The sequence below is a fragment of the Pelobates fuscus genome, chromosome 9 (genome assembly GCF_036172605.1).
Source record: "Pelobates fuscus isolate aPelFus1 chromosome 9, aPelFus1.pri, whole genome shotgun sequence".
NCBI classification, from domain to species: domain Eukaryota; kingdom Metazoa; phylum Chordata; class Amphibia; order Anura; family Pelobatidae; genus Pelobates; species Pelobates fuscus.
In genome coordinates this window covers 75,757,352-75,773,025 of record NC_086325.1, presented here as the reverse complement: position 1 = coordinate 75,773,025, position 15,674 = coordinate 75,757,352, and the positions used below count along the sequence as shown (strand labels likewise).

The window sequence follows — 15,674 nt, the reverse complement described above, 5'->3', positions numbered from 1 at the left end:
ATATTATCCATTACCCAAGTGGCAAAGGATCAGGCTTCATGTGCCAGATAGCCCCAGTTTTTTGTCGAAAAATTGATGTAAAACCAATTCACAAACACAAGTGAGAGTGCATTGTGTGCATCATAACTACAATGTGCTTTAGTAATTATGGTGCTTAGTATGCCCCCCTTTAAATTTACATTGTAATCATGGGACACAAGAAGAAGCCGCTGTTACATTATAGGCTTTGATGTCATCGCAAGACGCAAGTATTCTAAAATGTTTGTTGTGGTTTTGTGTTTTTAAAACGGTTCATGAGAGAATGAAAGTATGTCTCATATAAAAGTATTTTTTGCTTGACTTTTCTTGCCAAGAAAGAGAATTTAAAGAGTAGTTGTTAGTTTCGGTTTGTCACAGCTTACGTTTTAATTCCCACCAGTAATAATTGAGAATGTGTCTTTGGAGTTAACCCCTTAAGGACCAAACTTCTGGAATAAAAGGCAATCATGACATGTCACACATGTCATGTGTCCTTAACCCCTTAAGGACACATGACATGTGTTACATGTCATGATTCCCTTAAGGACACATGACATGTGTGACATGTCATGATTCCCTTTTATTCCAGAAGGTTGGTCCTTAAGGGGTTAAGGGGTTAAGGGAAAGCACACTCAATTCTGCTGCACAATTCTCGAAGCTAGCATTCCCATTTTATTCATCTAAAAATATGACACAATGTTGCCAAATTGCATCTGCATATTTTGCATGGCATTCTGAGAAAGTTGTTGCAATACTCTTTCAGGGCTGTACTTGTATTACAAAGTTATCGCAGTTTTAAAAATTCTGTGCAACTCTATACAGACTTCCTTTTTTGAAGCTGCAATGACTCTTATGCAATATATTATCTTCTAAATTTCCTCAATTTTTGCTGTAAATCCAGCCTTTAGAAAATAATATTGCTATTGATATATTTGGAAGAATTACATCATTTTAAGATGAGGGCATTTTAGTAATAATTTAACAGGAAATGCATTTCCTTTAGGAATATCCTTTTAACAGTAAATGACATTACACAGAAATAAATTCTTGGTTATATGAAGGAAGTTCAGGATTTATTATTTTCCTAAGCCAGTACTCTGGCATTCCTTATGTTATTTCAATTAGTTATGCTAACCGTATGTTCATACATTATTTAACAAAATCCTATCTTTCCTTCTTGACATTATATAAAAACAAAAAACAAGGAAAAAAAAAATTAGTATTAATACTGAAACCCTTTGCAGCAAGGGGAACAGATTGCTTCTTACAATATGTAAAAAACGCAAGCAATTTAAAAAAAAAAAAAAGCATATACGTACATTAATAGAATGTACAGAATTTACAAATTTTAACTTGTCTTGCATGATAGCTTGTATCTGTGTTTACATTGTAGTTATCAACACTACAGTACTGTGAAGGTAGTTATATCAAATGCATTTTTATAAAGTTCAAGGTTCATTGATGAAAGTGGGGAGCAAATGCTAGCCTGTCTGATCAAACATAAGAGCTACTGTAGCTCAAATTGCTTAAAACGTAATGCTGGCCATGATGGCCATTACACACAGTGCATCACCATTACACACAGTGCATCACAGTTTGCTGTGTATGGTGCTGCGTAGCCACAGACCCATAATGACCCCAGTCCATCACCAAAAGCACCTTCAGGGGGCATGTGAGCGTCAGAACCAGACCATTGAGCAATAGAAGAAGGTTGTCGGGTCTGATGAATCATGTTTTCTTTTAGATCAGGTGAATGGCTGGATGTGTGTGCGTTGTTTACTTTAGGAATGGGAAGGATGCAGTATGGGAAGAAGGCAGGCTGGCGGAAGCAGTGTTATACTTTCCGCAATGTTCCTTTGGGAAACCTTGGGTCCTGGCATTCATGTAGATGTTCCTTTGACACGAACCACCTACCTAGAGATTTTTGCAGACCACATATACTCCTTCCTGGCATTGGAGATACCTGATGGCAGTGGCCTCTTTCAGCAGGATGCACTAGGCCACAATGCAAAAAATTGTGCCCTTCAAATTTCCCCTCAATTAACAGGCTGGCAAACAATGAGTGTTGGCACTACTGTATGATACATATGATACAGAATAGGTAAGAATAGGTTTGTAGAACTCAATGTTACAAATAACAGTAGTAATTATTCTCTGAGAACTAAGGTAATGACATTAATTGTACCTTAGCTTTTTCAAATAAGTAATGACAGGTCTGTAAGGTTTTGAGCTGGGTAATGTGTACACCTCACAGAACAGCATTTAACAACCTGTTCATTTAATCTGCCTTAGTTACACTTTACAATGTATAATGCGTTATCTGATAGAGATACAATGTAAACAAATTCCTTAAAATAAAAGAAAAAAGGTCACACATATATACACATTAAACTGAGAAGAGCTGACATGATGTTTGCAGTAATTCTAACTGTGTCTGGGCTGTCACTGGCTAGGTGATGACAGGGTCTTCCAGGTCTTCTCACCACTACAGAAAAGTCTCTGCCAAATGATGTTGCGCTCATCAGACAGCCTGGGGAGAGACTGATGAATTTCTCCAATTAAAGTGACAGCATCCTGAGATGGAAGAGAACAGAAACAAAAAAATATGTTTTTTTGGTTGTTTTTTTTTTTAAAGGAGTATAAAGCAAATAGACTTAGGGAAGGAAAGCAGTCCAAAGAAGCAACAGAAAATAAATACAATCATTTGGGAAATCATGAAGTGTTTGGATAAAGATAAAATAGAAACAATATTTTTGGAATGAAAGACGCCTTACTGCTCATCCTACAATTAATAAGTCAGGACTCTCAAGTAGCTGTAATTTGCAGTAGCTAATCAATAACATTTTCATGTTAACACCAAGATCTCCAATCTAAAATCATTTAGCAGCTACAGAAGAATTGAGGTTGTGTTACATGGATAAGTAAAAAATAGTTACTTTTTATAAAGGTACTCTAAGCACCACACAAACTACAGCTCAATATAGTGGCATCCCTGATAGTGGCAAACCATTTTCAATCAATTTGACAAAAACAGAGACAGAGTTCATCTTTAAAACTTACGCATTAGCCATCAAACTTGTGGAGAGGTAAAGTCAATTTTCCAAATTACCCAAGAGGCACTAACCCATGGATCTAGTTTTAGGTACAATAGAGAGCAAATTTTGTTATTTTTTTTTATTTCTGAAATTTTTAATTTTTTTTTTTTTTTTTTTTTAACAGCCTGACCCAGGTATTGGCTCCTAAAGACGGTGTGCACCATAACTATCATAATGCACTGTGTGAGGAGATTGAAATTGCCCTTTAAGTCTTGGTTGCAGCCCAGTCCTTCTGCTGTGGCTATATGAGCACTCAGGTGTCTTCTGACAGAATGCTGTATCCTAGAGCATATATGTCACCATGGAGATAGTTTAACCCCTTAAGGACCAAACTTCTGGAATAAAAGGGAATCATGACATGTCACACATGTCATGTGTCCTTAAGGGGTTAAAAGCCTGACAAATGTAAATAAGAAAACAAACTCATAGTAGTGCTTACCACAATTTTAATGTATTATGGTGATCATAAAATGTATAAAAAACAAAGCCACATGGAGAGATAATAGGTATGTATGTCTATCACTGCTAGGTGCAAACCATATAGGCACTCCCTAATATGCCCAATGAATCAATATACCAAAAATATAGAATGCACACTCCAATAGCCACTTCAGAAAAATGTAAATCCTTTATTACTATAATGCAATTAAACATACACAAAAAGTAATAACGTGACAAAAAAGGAAAAAAAAGGAAAACAATAACCTCAAAGTTAGAAAAACTTAATTAGGTAAATTAAGATAAAGTAGGACATTTTTACCTTACAAAAGTACACTAGCCTTCAAATTACACCTAGAGGCCTAAGGTTTTTTTAAACTTCCTACTTTTGACCAAGAAAATTTTATTTTTATGGGGATCTGGAATGTGGCACTGGAATCTTTCTCAACCCACATGATGGGTATAATTATAGAACAGTGACTCTCCATCAGCTAGATGAGAGAATTAAAAAGATTCAGACCCTACTTGAACCTTTTTCTGGTATGGAGGAATTTGAGAACCTCGCTAAACAAAATGATTTTAAAAAATGAACGATATAGCAGTATCGATAATTGAAGTTAAAAAGAGGAAATTAAAAATAGATCTGGAGGATAACAAAAAAGGCAATGTTAGACCTTCTAAAAATACTAAGCCTAAGAAATTTTCCAAAAAGGATCGTGACTATAAAAAGGAAGGAAACAACAAGAAGGTACAAATGTACTCCAAACCAGAAAAATAGAAACAAGAATAATTGAATGTTCATTATCAAAAACAAGGATTTAGTCTTAAGAAAAGCAAACAGTAGACCCTCAAAATTTCTCTTTTTTATCGTTTTGATAGATTGAGAAATTTAGTGAAGGAGGATTATTTTTTAGATCAGGATTTACCCAGAATGACAGAGAGAACAGAGAAAGTATATACTCCAATAAACAAAAAAAGACAGGGAACTAGAAGAGGGGGAAATAGAAAAAAATAAATAATAACTTTTAACCGATTCACATAAACAAGTTTTAAATAAAAGTTTTAAATAAATATGTGACTTTAACAAATTCGAATCGTTTTTGGATATAAATCGTTTTATAAGAAAAGGTCTGAAAAAGTTTTTTAGTAATTTTCCTAATAAAGAAAAAAATGAGGAAAACATTTTCAAACATGCTACCTTAAAGAAAAAGTCAACATTTTATCCAAACAACCTAAAGTCTGTATCAATGAAAGTGTTTGAAAAGTTTTGTTTAAAAGAACTTAGACAGATTAAACCTTTAAACAAGTATCAGGATAGTCTGATTAGGAAGGAAAAATTGGTACTAAAAGACCTTCAAAGAGATAAAAACAATTGTAGTGAAAACTGCAGATAGGGGGGGGGGGGGATTATTATTTGGCAAAAAGATGAGTATGTGAAGGAAATACAAAACCAACTAAGAGACCATACTACTTATATAGAACTCCCCAAAAATCCCCATAGAAACAATTAAAAGAAAATAGAAGATTTTTGTAAAATAAGGGACTGGAAAATGGTATTTAAATTTTTATTTTTTTTAGATGTTCAATTCTTAAGATTACCGGTTATTTATGTACTTCCTAAAGTCCATAAAATTGTCAACAACCCGCCAGGAAGGCCAATTGTATCCAGTATTGGGTACCTTTTATCACCATTATCTCAGTATATAGACCATGTTTTACAAAGTCCTGTGAAACGGTGCCAAGCCTATTTGAAGGATACCATTAGTCTTTTAAATATTTTAAAAGATCTTAAACGGGAAGATACCCTTGTTATGGCCACCTGTAATGTCAGTAGCCTCTACACCAACATTCAGTATGAGAAAGGCTGTGAGGCTTCTATGCATTTTTTAACCAAATTTGGAAAGACCGCTGGCCCTCAAACTGATTTTTTAATTGGGGGAATAAACTTGATTTAAAAAAAAAAAAAATAATAATTTTTGGTTTGAGGGTAAATTTTATCTCCAGATCAAACGTACAGCGATGGGGACCAGATTTGCCCCGAGTTATGCAAATCTTTTTATGTCTTGCTGGGAAGAACTTTTTATTTATTTCAGGGAAGACATTAGGGCAAATCTGGTCCTCTATAAATGGTATATACATGATATATTTATTGTTTGGAAGGGGAGTGAGGAGTCTTTAAAATTATTTATTGATTCTTTGAATATAAATGAATGGAATATTACACTCACCTAGGACATTACCCCTTCCGAAATTAATTTTTTAGATCTATATAAATAGAGGACCAACAATTCAAAAGCAAAACCTTTTTTAAGTCAGTTGACGTCAATAAGTTTTATCAATTGCACAAGTTGCCACTTTAAACCTTGATTGAGTAATATTCCAAAAGGGCAATTTTAAAGACTTAAGCGGAACTGTATGGATAACCAAGAATATTTTAAACAAGCTGGACCTTTAAAATAACAATTTTTAGATCAAACTTGTGAAGAAGTGGAGAAAATAGATAGACAACAAATTCTTGAATATAGGGTTAAAAATGATAATCATATTGGTAGACATAAAGTCCCACCTGTTTTTAATTTTTAATTAAACAATCAAAATCTGCGTAAAATTATTAGTAGAAATTGGCATATTATTAAGACGGATGGAGATATATCCCCATTTTTAGAGGAAAACCCCAAATTTTAAAGGATCACTATAATGTCAGGAAAACAAACCCATTTTCCTGACACTATGTTACTCTTGGGAGACCCTCACCCTCAGTGGCGCTGAAGGCGTTAAAACCCCTTAAGCTACTTACTTTAATCCAGTGCCGTGCTCCCTCGGTGCTGGTGACCTCTCCTCCCCCGTCCGACGTCAGCTCCCGAGTGGAGGAATGCTTTCCTATGGACGTTCTGCACGCTGGATGCGAATTTCGCATCCAGCGTCGCAGAAGCACCTCTAGCGGCTGTCAGGAAGACAGCCACTAGAGGTTGGATTAACCCTGCTATGTTTACATGTGAAGGGTTAAAACCTGAGGGACCTGGCACCCAGATTACTTCATTGAGCTGAAGTGGTCTGGGTGACTATAGTGTCCCTTTAACGAGAAGTTTTTTAGAAAATGAAGGGAACGTAAATACTTTTTTAAAAGAGCAAAATGGTTTTTACTATTGTGGAAGATGTAGAGAATGTAAGTTGCGATTCAGCAAAACTAAAAAAATATTTTTTAACTTTACCTCCTTTACAACTAAAAAAAAGATTGAGATTAAATCATTTATAACCTGCAACACAAAGGACGAGTTTATATGCGGATTTGCCTATGTGGCTTTCAGTATATAGGGAAAACGTCAACGCCTTTTAATAATTTGCATCAGAGAACACATTTATTATATTAACCGAGAGTTTTTAAATCACAGTGTGTCAACCTTGATAAAGGCAACCAGTAGGTGCTGAAATGTTGGGAGATTTGTGACTCGTGTTTCTGTCATAAGGCTTTGTGATACTGGGTAACTACTTTGAGGTTTACTATTTGCCTTTTTTGTCACGTTATTACTTCTTGTATTTGTTGTTTAATTGCATTATATTAATAAAGGATTTGTATTTTCCTAAGTGGCTATTGGACTGTGCATTCTATATTTTTGGTATATTGATCATAAAATGTATAACATACAGGTAAGACAATCACACACACACACATCTCTGAAAATCCTAAAATTGGAGACAACTCATTAGATCTTTCATTTAATTCTGACACTGAATGTGCTTTGAAAGGCAACATAATGTACCCTTTTGCAGATATATAATCAAAATAAGAATTACCTTATTAAAAACAAACTCCTCAATTTTCTTTTCCAGTATAAGAGATTCCAGTTTTGTCTTCCTCTTTCTGAGAAATTCACTCTTTGCCAGCTCAGCATGCTTAGCACAACAATGAGGACAGGTAGATGGCTGGTGCATATCAATCCGATTCAGCTATTGAACAAAAGGTAGAGTAAGCTTGCAACTTTTCAAACACTATTCAACAAACAATAGCTTTCAGTACAAAGAGCATCATACCTTATTCACCTACCTTGGACATTTCCACATATGGTAATGTTACATCCTGGAATTATCATAATTTGTTTTATTTTTTTTCTAATTTAGTAGCCCCGTCTGTGGGAGATTGGTTAGCCAGGGCACACAATTTCTGGGTCATGGACTTTAATAAATTGGGTCAAGGGTGATGGCTGAAGCCGTTTGACCCAAAAAGCAGTGGATGACCACTTCCTAAAGGGCCTTCTGGCCTCAACATAACACTTGAAGGTACAAACAACATCCAAATTATGAAACAATTGCTCCTTGTTATTTGCAAGTGAAAGACAAAAGGAGGGATCAACATTACTATGTGGTTTTACCAAATAAAACTCAAGTCCAACATCTGCACAAATAGTACACACCTATGTACGGCAGCACTAGCTATATCAGGAAAAGGCAACCTTCAGCACTTCGGATGTTGTGGACTACATCTCCCATAATGCTCTAACAGCCATAATGCTGGCAAAGCATCAAAAGAGACGTAGTCCACAACATCTAGAGTGCCAAAGGTTTCCTTCCCCTGGCCTATATAAAACTATTGAGAAGGTGTTGCTTTTTATATTTGCTTGTGTAAGATTTTGGGTTGTTTACATTCTTACTGTACAATACAGTAAAGTTTGCTTACTAACATCAGTCTGCTTCCTCCCTACAGCCAAGCTTTTGGTTTATGATGAAGCATTTTCACAGAATATTTATTGTAGCTGTCAGACTGGCGAGGAACAGGATGCAAAATGTGTGTTTGAATGGCCGTTTAAAAAAAAAAAAAAATTAAAATAAAATAGAAGGCTGATAATTTTTCACAACAAAACAAGGGATACGAGTTGAAAAGATCAATTTTAAAAAAAGTTTTCATTAACACAATATCAGTGGAACATTTCCAATGTATGTCTATGTACTGCATTTTTGTTTTACTTTTTTATGTATAATTAAACTAACAAATATTATTTAAAGAATTATTAATTAGTATGATTTATTGATCCAAATAAAAGGACAGCATTGCTTAGAGCAAATAACTTGGTGATGAAAAAATATCATTGATATAAGAAGGGCAATCTTAAGGCTGGGCATAAAGGTTTGTTTTAGGTTAGAAAATCAGAACAATATTTACAGCTATACTTTAGAATATATTTCAATGTTACAGAGATCTTTCAACTACACTTTTTTTGTCAATCGTTAAAAGTGCAAAGTGAGAAGTACAAGCTTTGTAAAGACATTTCAACATGAGATACACGCTAATAAATTAGATGTATTAGATGTCGAGTTTACTGCACAAATTTTGTAAAAGAAAAAGAAAACAAGAGAAATGTAAACAATATGCAAAGCATATAGCGCTGAGTATCGGGGCTTATTAGCCAGGGTTAAGATAGTTGAGAGGAATGCACTGTAACATGCTTTAATGTATTCAGGCTAAGTACACGTCTAAAAACTTGTCAAAAACTAAACTGGTATGCTTATGAAGTAATCTAGACATGTAAAATGTCAGTTGAGAAATAATATTGTAAGAAAACCATATTAGCATCTACACTTATAAAAAATGGTTTCACTCAATCACTCAAAAAGAACACAAGGGTTTGCATTTGAGAAAATCATGGCTGTAACCGGTATGAAGCTTGTTAATCAAATGAATGAAATTCATGAATGTATTTATATGGAGCTTGGTATATGCTGGATACCATAGGGTGCATATATAAAGTTGTCACTCTATCAACCTCCAAATATTAGGCAGAGTAGCTTAGAAAGTACATCCATGGAGAGCTCCAGGGTTACCAATGGCAACGCAGCTGGTGAAATCAAACTATATTTACTTCATCCTCACCACCACTCAAATATAATGGAGAAGTGAGTGGCTGATGTAAAGAAATGTGAAAAAAAAAGAAGAAAGGAAAATGCATTCATTATGTTAAAACATTTATTTTAAAAATAATGGTGGACACTGAAATCATATGCTCCTCTTGGGGAAAGATTAGAATGGAAACCAGATACAAAGTGGCACATACAAAATGAACATGTTGAGTTAATTTACTTTGCTCATTTGTGATGTACTTTTATCCTTAATATCTTCATCAATACCTGTTCACAGATCATTATGTTTGAATTTGAGGGAGCATTTCAGATGCCCAGTTGAGAACTGGTTTCCTGTAACAAGACATTTTCTGTTCTGTAAAAGCAAATACTTCACACTGAGATGGTCTATGCAGAGGGCCATTTGGAACACAACGAATCAGATTATAGCACTTAACCAGCAGTAGCACACGGTGTTGCTAACAGAATTCTCTTGCAGAGATGATTAAGATAATGCCTGCATTTTAGAGACTTAATTTCCTTCATGAGAACTGCAGCTTTTAGGTATTTGTTCAGGTACCACAATACCTATAGCTATGTGTCCACGATAAAAGTCACTAATGGCCTACGCAGAGCACAATTATCTTTCTCTTGGATCATGATTTACAACATTGTCCCCCAGAGATCTAGAATCTCAGGACCAAGTTAATTTGGTAAACTAATTTGTGCATACGTTGTCATGAATGACAGACAGTTAAATTCCATCTGTGTCTTAGCGGATTTATTTCCTATCCTAAATTTAACCAAGCAATGGAGAGCTCAAGTGATGTCCCTAGAAAGACAACCACTTCTGGAAGTCTCAAAGAGATGTGATGTTTCAGCTATAAGTGGCCCATTTAATCTACACCAGGACCAGGGATTTACATAAAACTCTCAGACATTCCTACCAAGACTTAGATGCTTTAACACAGCTATATCCCTTCCAGTGCAGTAATTCTCTCCCTTTTCACCAGCACCCATCCAACAAATTTGTCCAGTACTCTTGGACAAGGCTTTTTTTTTCCTTTTTTAGGGTGGTGGGTGGGAAAATAAAAAACACACATTTCCATATATACCTGGCCTTCAAAGCATAGATATGTTTTCATAACCTCTAAAGTAACAAAACCAAATAAATGACATACTTCATAAAATGATAATATTCCATGACTCCGTATTGTAAAATGCACACAGAATTCCTATGTTACTAAACTCTTATCGCCTAGCAGGTACAGAAGAATGCACAAAGGCTTATACTGTAGGAAATATTTTCAAAGAAAATCAATTTAATTTCATTGTATGGATAGATACTTACAACTGAGATTTAGTAATAGTTACACTGTAAAGCAATTAAGTTAGAAAAACAGAAGGCTTTATATTCACCAGAGAAAACAATAGTTTACAGTAAGGGCAACTATGATGTGGAAGTCACTGCCAAATCAAGGTGTACTTAGAGATTCTAATACCTTCAGGAAAGGTGGCATATTATTCTTGCAAAACTAGGCAGGTTATACAAATTAAATAATGCAGAGGTAGCGGAACTGTGACATAATGTGATTTCTTTTGCACTAGGGAATAATTAGTAGATATTTTTGAAATGGGAGTAAATTAGTTGTTTTCCATTTTTTTTGCCTTAGGGATAAGCTGAAACTTTCATCTTGTTGATGTTCAACTGTCTTTTACCAACCTAATTAGGGAGGCAAATATTTCTATGAGTTTGAAAGGTAATATTTCAAGGTGTTTGCCTATTTCCACTGGAAAATGTTACAGTATCTCAAACATGTTTGCTCATATCATTACTGCGTTTTACAGACAGCTATCAAAATAGATTAAACATAGAAACTTTGAATGTGACGGCAGATAAGAACCATTCGGCCCATCTAGTCTGCCCAACTAATGTACCTTACGACTATTTTGACAAGAAAACCGTTAAAAACACGGAGTAATACCTGCAGACTCTCAGGGAACTAATCTGCAAAATAATCAAAATAGATCAAGGGGATAGTGGTAAATACAGAGAATGTATGCATGATGTATCAGCAAAGTGATCATATTCTATTTGTGAGAAAAGAAAAGAAAAGAAAAGGACCGGGAAGATTAAGTCACCCTGCCACAAGTACCTGCTTCATAGTTTCCATGGTGTTCTTTAGCCAAACTCTGTTAAACAGTTGAATAGGGCACTTGCAATCCTCGACTACTGCCCTTTTGGGATGAGTTGCAGGATGTGACTGGTCTTGGAGTTTAACAGATGGATGCTGGATGTTCCTTATCTTCTTAATGCAAAACGCAGCCAGTGCATTTCTCTCTTCTTTAGAAACCATTTTCAGAGCAGAGGATTTCTTGTCAGCAACGGCAACTGCAATGATTAAGAAAGGTTACAATAGATGTTCCAGATATATGGATAAGAACTGCCACACAGCAGATTAACACATCTAAATCTAAAAGATTTTCTTTTAGGAATAAATGAGCCTGCACAGTGCTGGATTTGTGGCAATATTTTATGCATAGCTTTGTATAGAAAATTAGCAAAGGATCATTTTTAGACCAAAATATTAATCTTTGCAATAACAAACAGAAGCAATGCTCAGACCTCATTCAGGCCATATCATTCCTCGCTCAAATGTCAAAAATAGGATCAAGAATATCTGCGTCATATTCCTTTCATCTATACATTACGAAAATCAAATGTCAAAAACGGTTTTAATTATGCTATCTGATGCACTGAGATTATTAGTGTATTGCACACATTCAAACATCTATTGCACATTGGGTCTCAATGGTCTGCTTGTTTGGCAACTTCTAGCGCTGGACGGGGTTGAATTATGAAAAGGAAATCCAGAGAGGTAATCAAACAGAAGGGCGTTAAACAGGCAGGAAGTCAGATACCAAAAAGTCAGAGAAAATGTCAATAGATAAAAAAAAAATAAAAGGATCATGGGAGTAAATGAGCTGTGAAACAATTAGGCACAACAACTGAGCACTGAAGGAAGCGGCAGAGTACCTTAAATAGGAAGAGGAAGGTATAACCTTCCTAAATCCCTTCCCCATCATGAGCACGACTCATGATGGGGTACTGTGTTTGCCCCCTATCTCCATAAAACGAGATATGCACGGCAAGCAAACTCTCCATTGAGCATAGTAGGAGACCATCTCACCGGCTGCCAAGATCTCAGAACGAGAAGAATCACGGTGTGATGAGGCTGGCCATGCGGGAGCGATATGCAGGCAGGTGAGTCACTGACAAAATTATGCAGCCAGTACACTGGAGTAGCCAGGGTAAATGAAAATCAAATACAAATAATATACCTTTCACATGAAAATGTAACCAATTAAAAATGTGACTTCTAGTATACATACAAATCTGACACGCAAACATAGGTCAGAGTGACTAAGAAAATACAGAAAATAAAAAGAAGGAATATGTAGATACCAGATCTTAAAGGGACATGCCGAGCACCAATACAATTTTAATGGGTTTGATAGGGTTTGGACTCTTAATATGATGTATTTGTGCAGGGTCAAATATTTACATTTTTTTCACGAAAAAAAAGAAATGTTTTGCAGAATGTTGCATCACAAACCTGCCTCCATAGCCAAGCCCCGTAATGCCACAGACTTCCTTATCAAATGTATATGCATAGCTCAGTCGCTGACCTTACAGAATGATCTGAACTACAAAGCAACCGGCATTAGAAGGAGAAAACACCCTTGGAGACATATAATAAGGATATCACTACCAGCCAGGTTATAAAATACAATTAGCTCACTCAGAGATGTTAGTTGCTGAACTGTGTCCATACAATTGATAATTAATATTTCTGGGAATAAGGAGATGGGCTAAGGAGGCAGGAGCATGGCGTAGCATTCAGCAAAAAGAATACTTCCAAGAGGTAAATTGCAAAATGCCTAAAAAAAACCAACAACAACAACCATAATATGTAGTCAAACACTAACTGGGTTCGCATAACGGCTAAAGATAAAGATGTAAAGATAAACAAAACCAGAAGAGCACAATACGGAGTAGTCAAACTAAGCCAAGGTAAGGATATTGAAACATACAAATAATCAAATGGAGAACAAAAAAAACAAACAAAAACAAACTAGAGTCAAACACTGCAACAAACTTTGGGATTGCTAGAACCACAAACAGACAATGTAGCCACCACACTACATAGACAGCCAATAAAACAGCTTCAATTATGCATCTTGGTTGCATTGAAAAAGACATGAGGGTGCATGTTCAGCAGCAATCTAGTATGAATGAATTGACATGGCCTGAACCTGCTATAAAATCAGTCTGTCCAGGCGAGGGCAGTGTGGAGTATGCTGCAGAAGATGCCAGATGAGCCACCATGAGATCTCTCAATGATTAACAGACACGGTAAGAAGATCTAACAGTGACTAATTTTTGCATGAGTGGCATCGATAACACTCACAGCTGAGAATTATATTTTATTTGGCACACACAGACTTTCTAACAACACCAATGTCTCACTTAACACAAGGAATAGTTTATAGACCCCATTGTACAGCGTTAAGGAATATGTGGGCCCTATATAAATAATAAAATAATAATAATAGAAAAGAAGAAAAAGTTGGTCTGGGGACAGAAATGCAGAGACATCTTGATAAGATAGACATTGTAAGTCATTCCCTTAGCAAACTGATATATTGATTGGTCCAGTAAGGAGAATTCAAATCAGTAAGAAAGAGGGGAGAAAAAACAAACACACGTCTTAGTATTCACTCATTCCATAAATAAGAACAGACAAAGCACTATAGCATCCACAAAACACAGGAAAAGAGATCTTGCAAAGTCTTGTTGCTTTACTACAGTTTAGCAGCTAAACATATATACTTTGGACAAATTAAGGACTGGGTTAAAAGAGCAATAAAATAGTAAAATATAAAAAAAAAATAAAAAAAAACATTTTTTTACAAGTATATTTTTGTTTGAGAATCTATTTTGAGAAGGAAACTACCTCAAAAACAGCAGCTTTTAAAACGTCTTCAAGGATAAAAGTGGGAAAAAAAGGTTCTCCCATTTTATTAACAATTAACACCTTAATATACCTAGCATCATCCTAGTTTAAGAAAACAGCTTTAATTATGCAGCGGAATGTATTAAGCAAGATCATCTTCACTTTTAAGCAAAAGCAATTAAAAGGTAATCAGGGCTGCATCTAATTGTATAAAACAATAAGACTCAGCCCCAAGGGACGATGATGAAAACATTAGGAAAGTCTGTAATAAACAGATGCTTACTGCACTAGGAAATTAGAGATTACCCAGATAATTGATTTAGATGGAATTAAATTCCTTCTTTGTTTTTTACATTATGAAAGAACTCTTTTCTACAAAAGACTTCTACACGTCCCTTAAGAAACAATTTCCCTGCCGTCACATTGATGTAAAACGCATGGGAAAGGTTACAGAGTTCTGGATGACAGTATGAAAATGAACTGTGAACAGGAATCAGAAATACTTCTACCTTGGCTAACTTTGAACATTGCAGTGGTATTATGTCCGGGAGACCCGGGAGCCGCTTGCACGGTTTATTAACAGTCTCACATTCACCTTGCTCTGTTGAACTGGTTGAGAGCATCAGGTGACTGTTCTGAGTGCATTCTATTTAAATCTGGTATAAATTGGTATAATAATGCATAAGTATGAACTGAAGCTTTATCAGACTAACTCAGACTGGAAAGAGTGCAGGCACCAAACACGGTGAGATAAGTTTCAAACCAGTACTAAATGGTTTGATTAGGGTTGCCACCTTTCTTGGAAAAAAATGCCGGTTATGCTAATTTTTAAGGAAAGAGGAAAGTTACATACAGACATACAGTGATATACAGATACAGACATACAGACAGTGTCATACACAGTCACACAGGTACAGTCCTATAGACACACAGACAGTCAAACAGACACTGACATACACAGTCATACAGAGACATCCCTCCATAAACCCTCCCTGCAGAGACCTGGCTACTTACAAGTTTTATCTCTGTGTCCTGTGGAGGGGGCAGGGGTGAACACTGAAGAGCTGTAAAAGGCTGCTCTGCCGGATAACCACTTCAGTGCTGGGACGACAGACATGCATGACGCAGCCACAGCACACTCAGAGGAGCACTCCTCAATGAGTGTGAGGAGAGGAAGCAGGAGGAAGGGGGCGGAGCTAAATATTAATCTGAGAGGATCTCCCAGATCTGCAAGTATGTATTTCTCTTCACTCTCCCTGTCTCAGGGAGCGTG

General features: G+C 35.8%; 1 protein-coding gene across 2 annotated transcripts in view; it reads right to left on the bottom strand.

Annotated features, from left to right (window-relative positions):
- Positions 1-1,425: 1,425 nt before the first annotated feature.
- C9H8orf48 (chromosome 9 C8orf48 homolog) overlaps positions 1,426-15,674 on the bottom strand; it is a 31,033-nt gene continuing 16,784 nt past the window's right edge. Inside the window, exons 4-6 of one of the 2 annotated variants that reach the window (XM_063430973.1) lie at positions 11,540-11,775; positions 7,347-7,499; positions 1,426-2,592 (exon numbers count right to left, since the gene is read on the bottom strand). In XM_063430973.1, coding sequence (XP_063287043.1) covers positions 2,461-2,592; positions 7,347-7,499; positions 11,540-11,775 — 521 coding nt within the window. In that variant the 3' untranslated portion in view covers positions 1,426-2,460. The remainder of the gene's footprint in view (positions 2,593-7,346; positions 7,500-11,539; positions 11,776-15,674) is intronic. The other variant, XM_063430974.1, reaches the window with a different exon arrangement.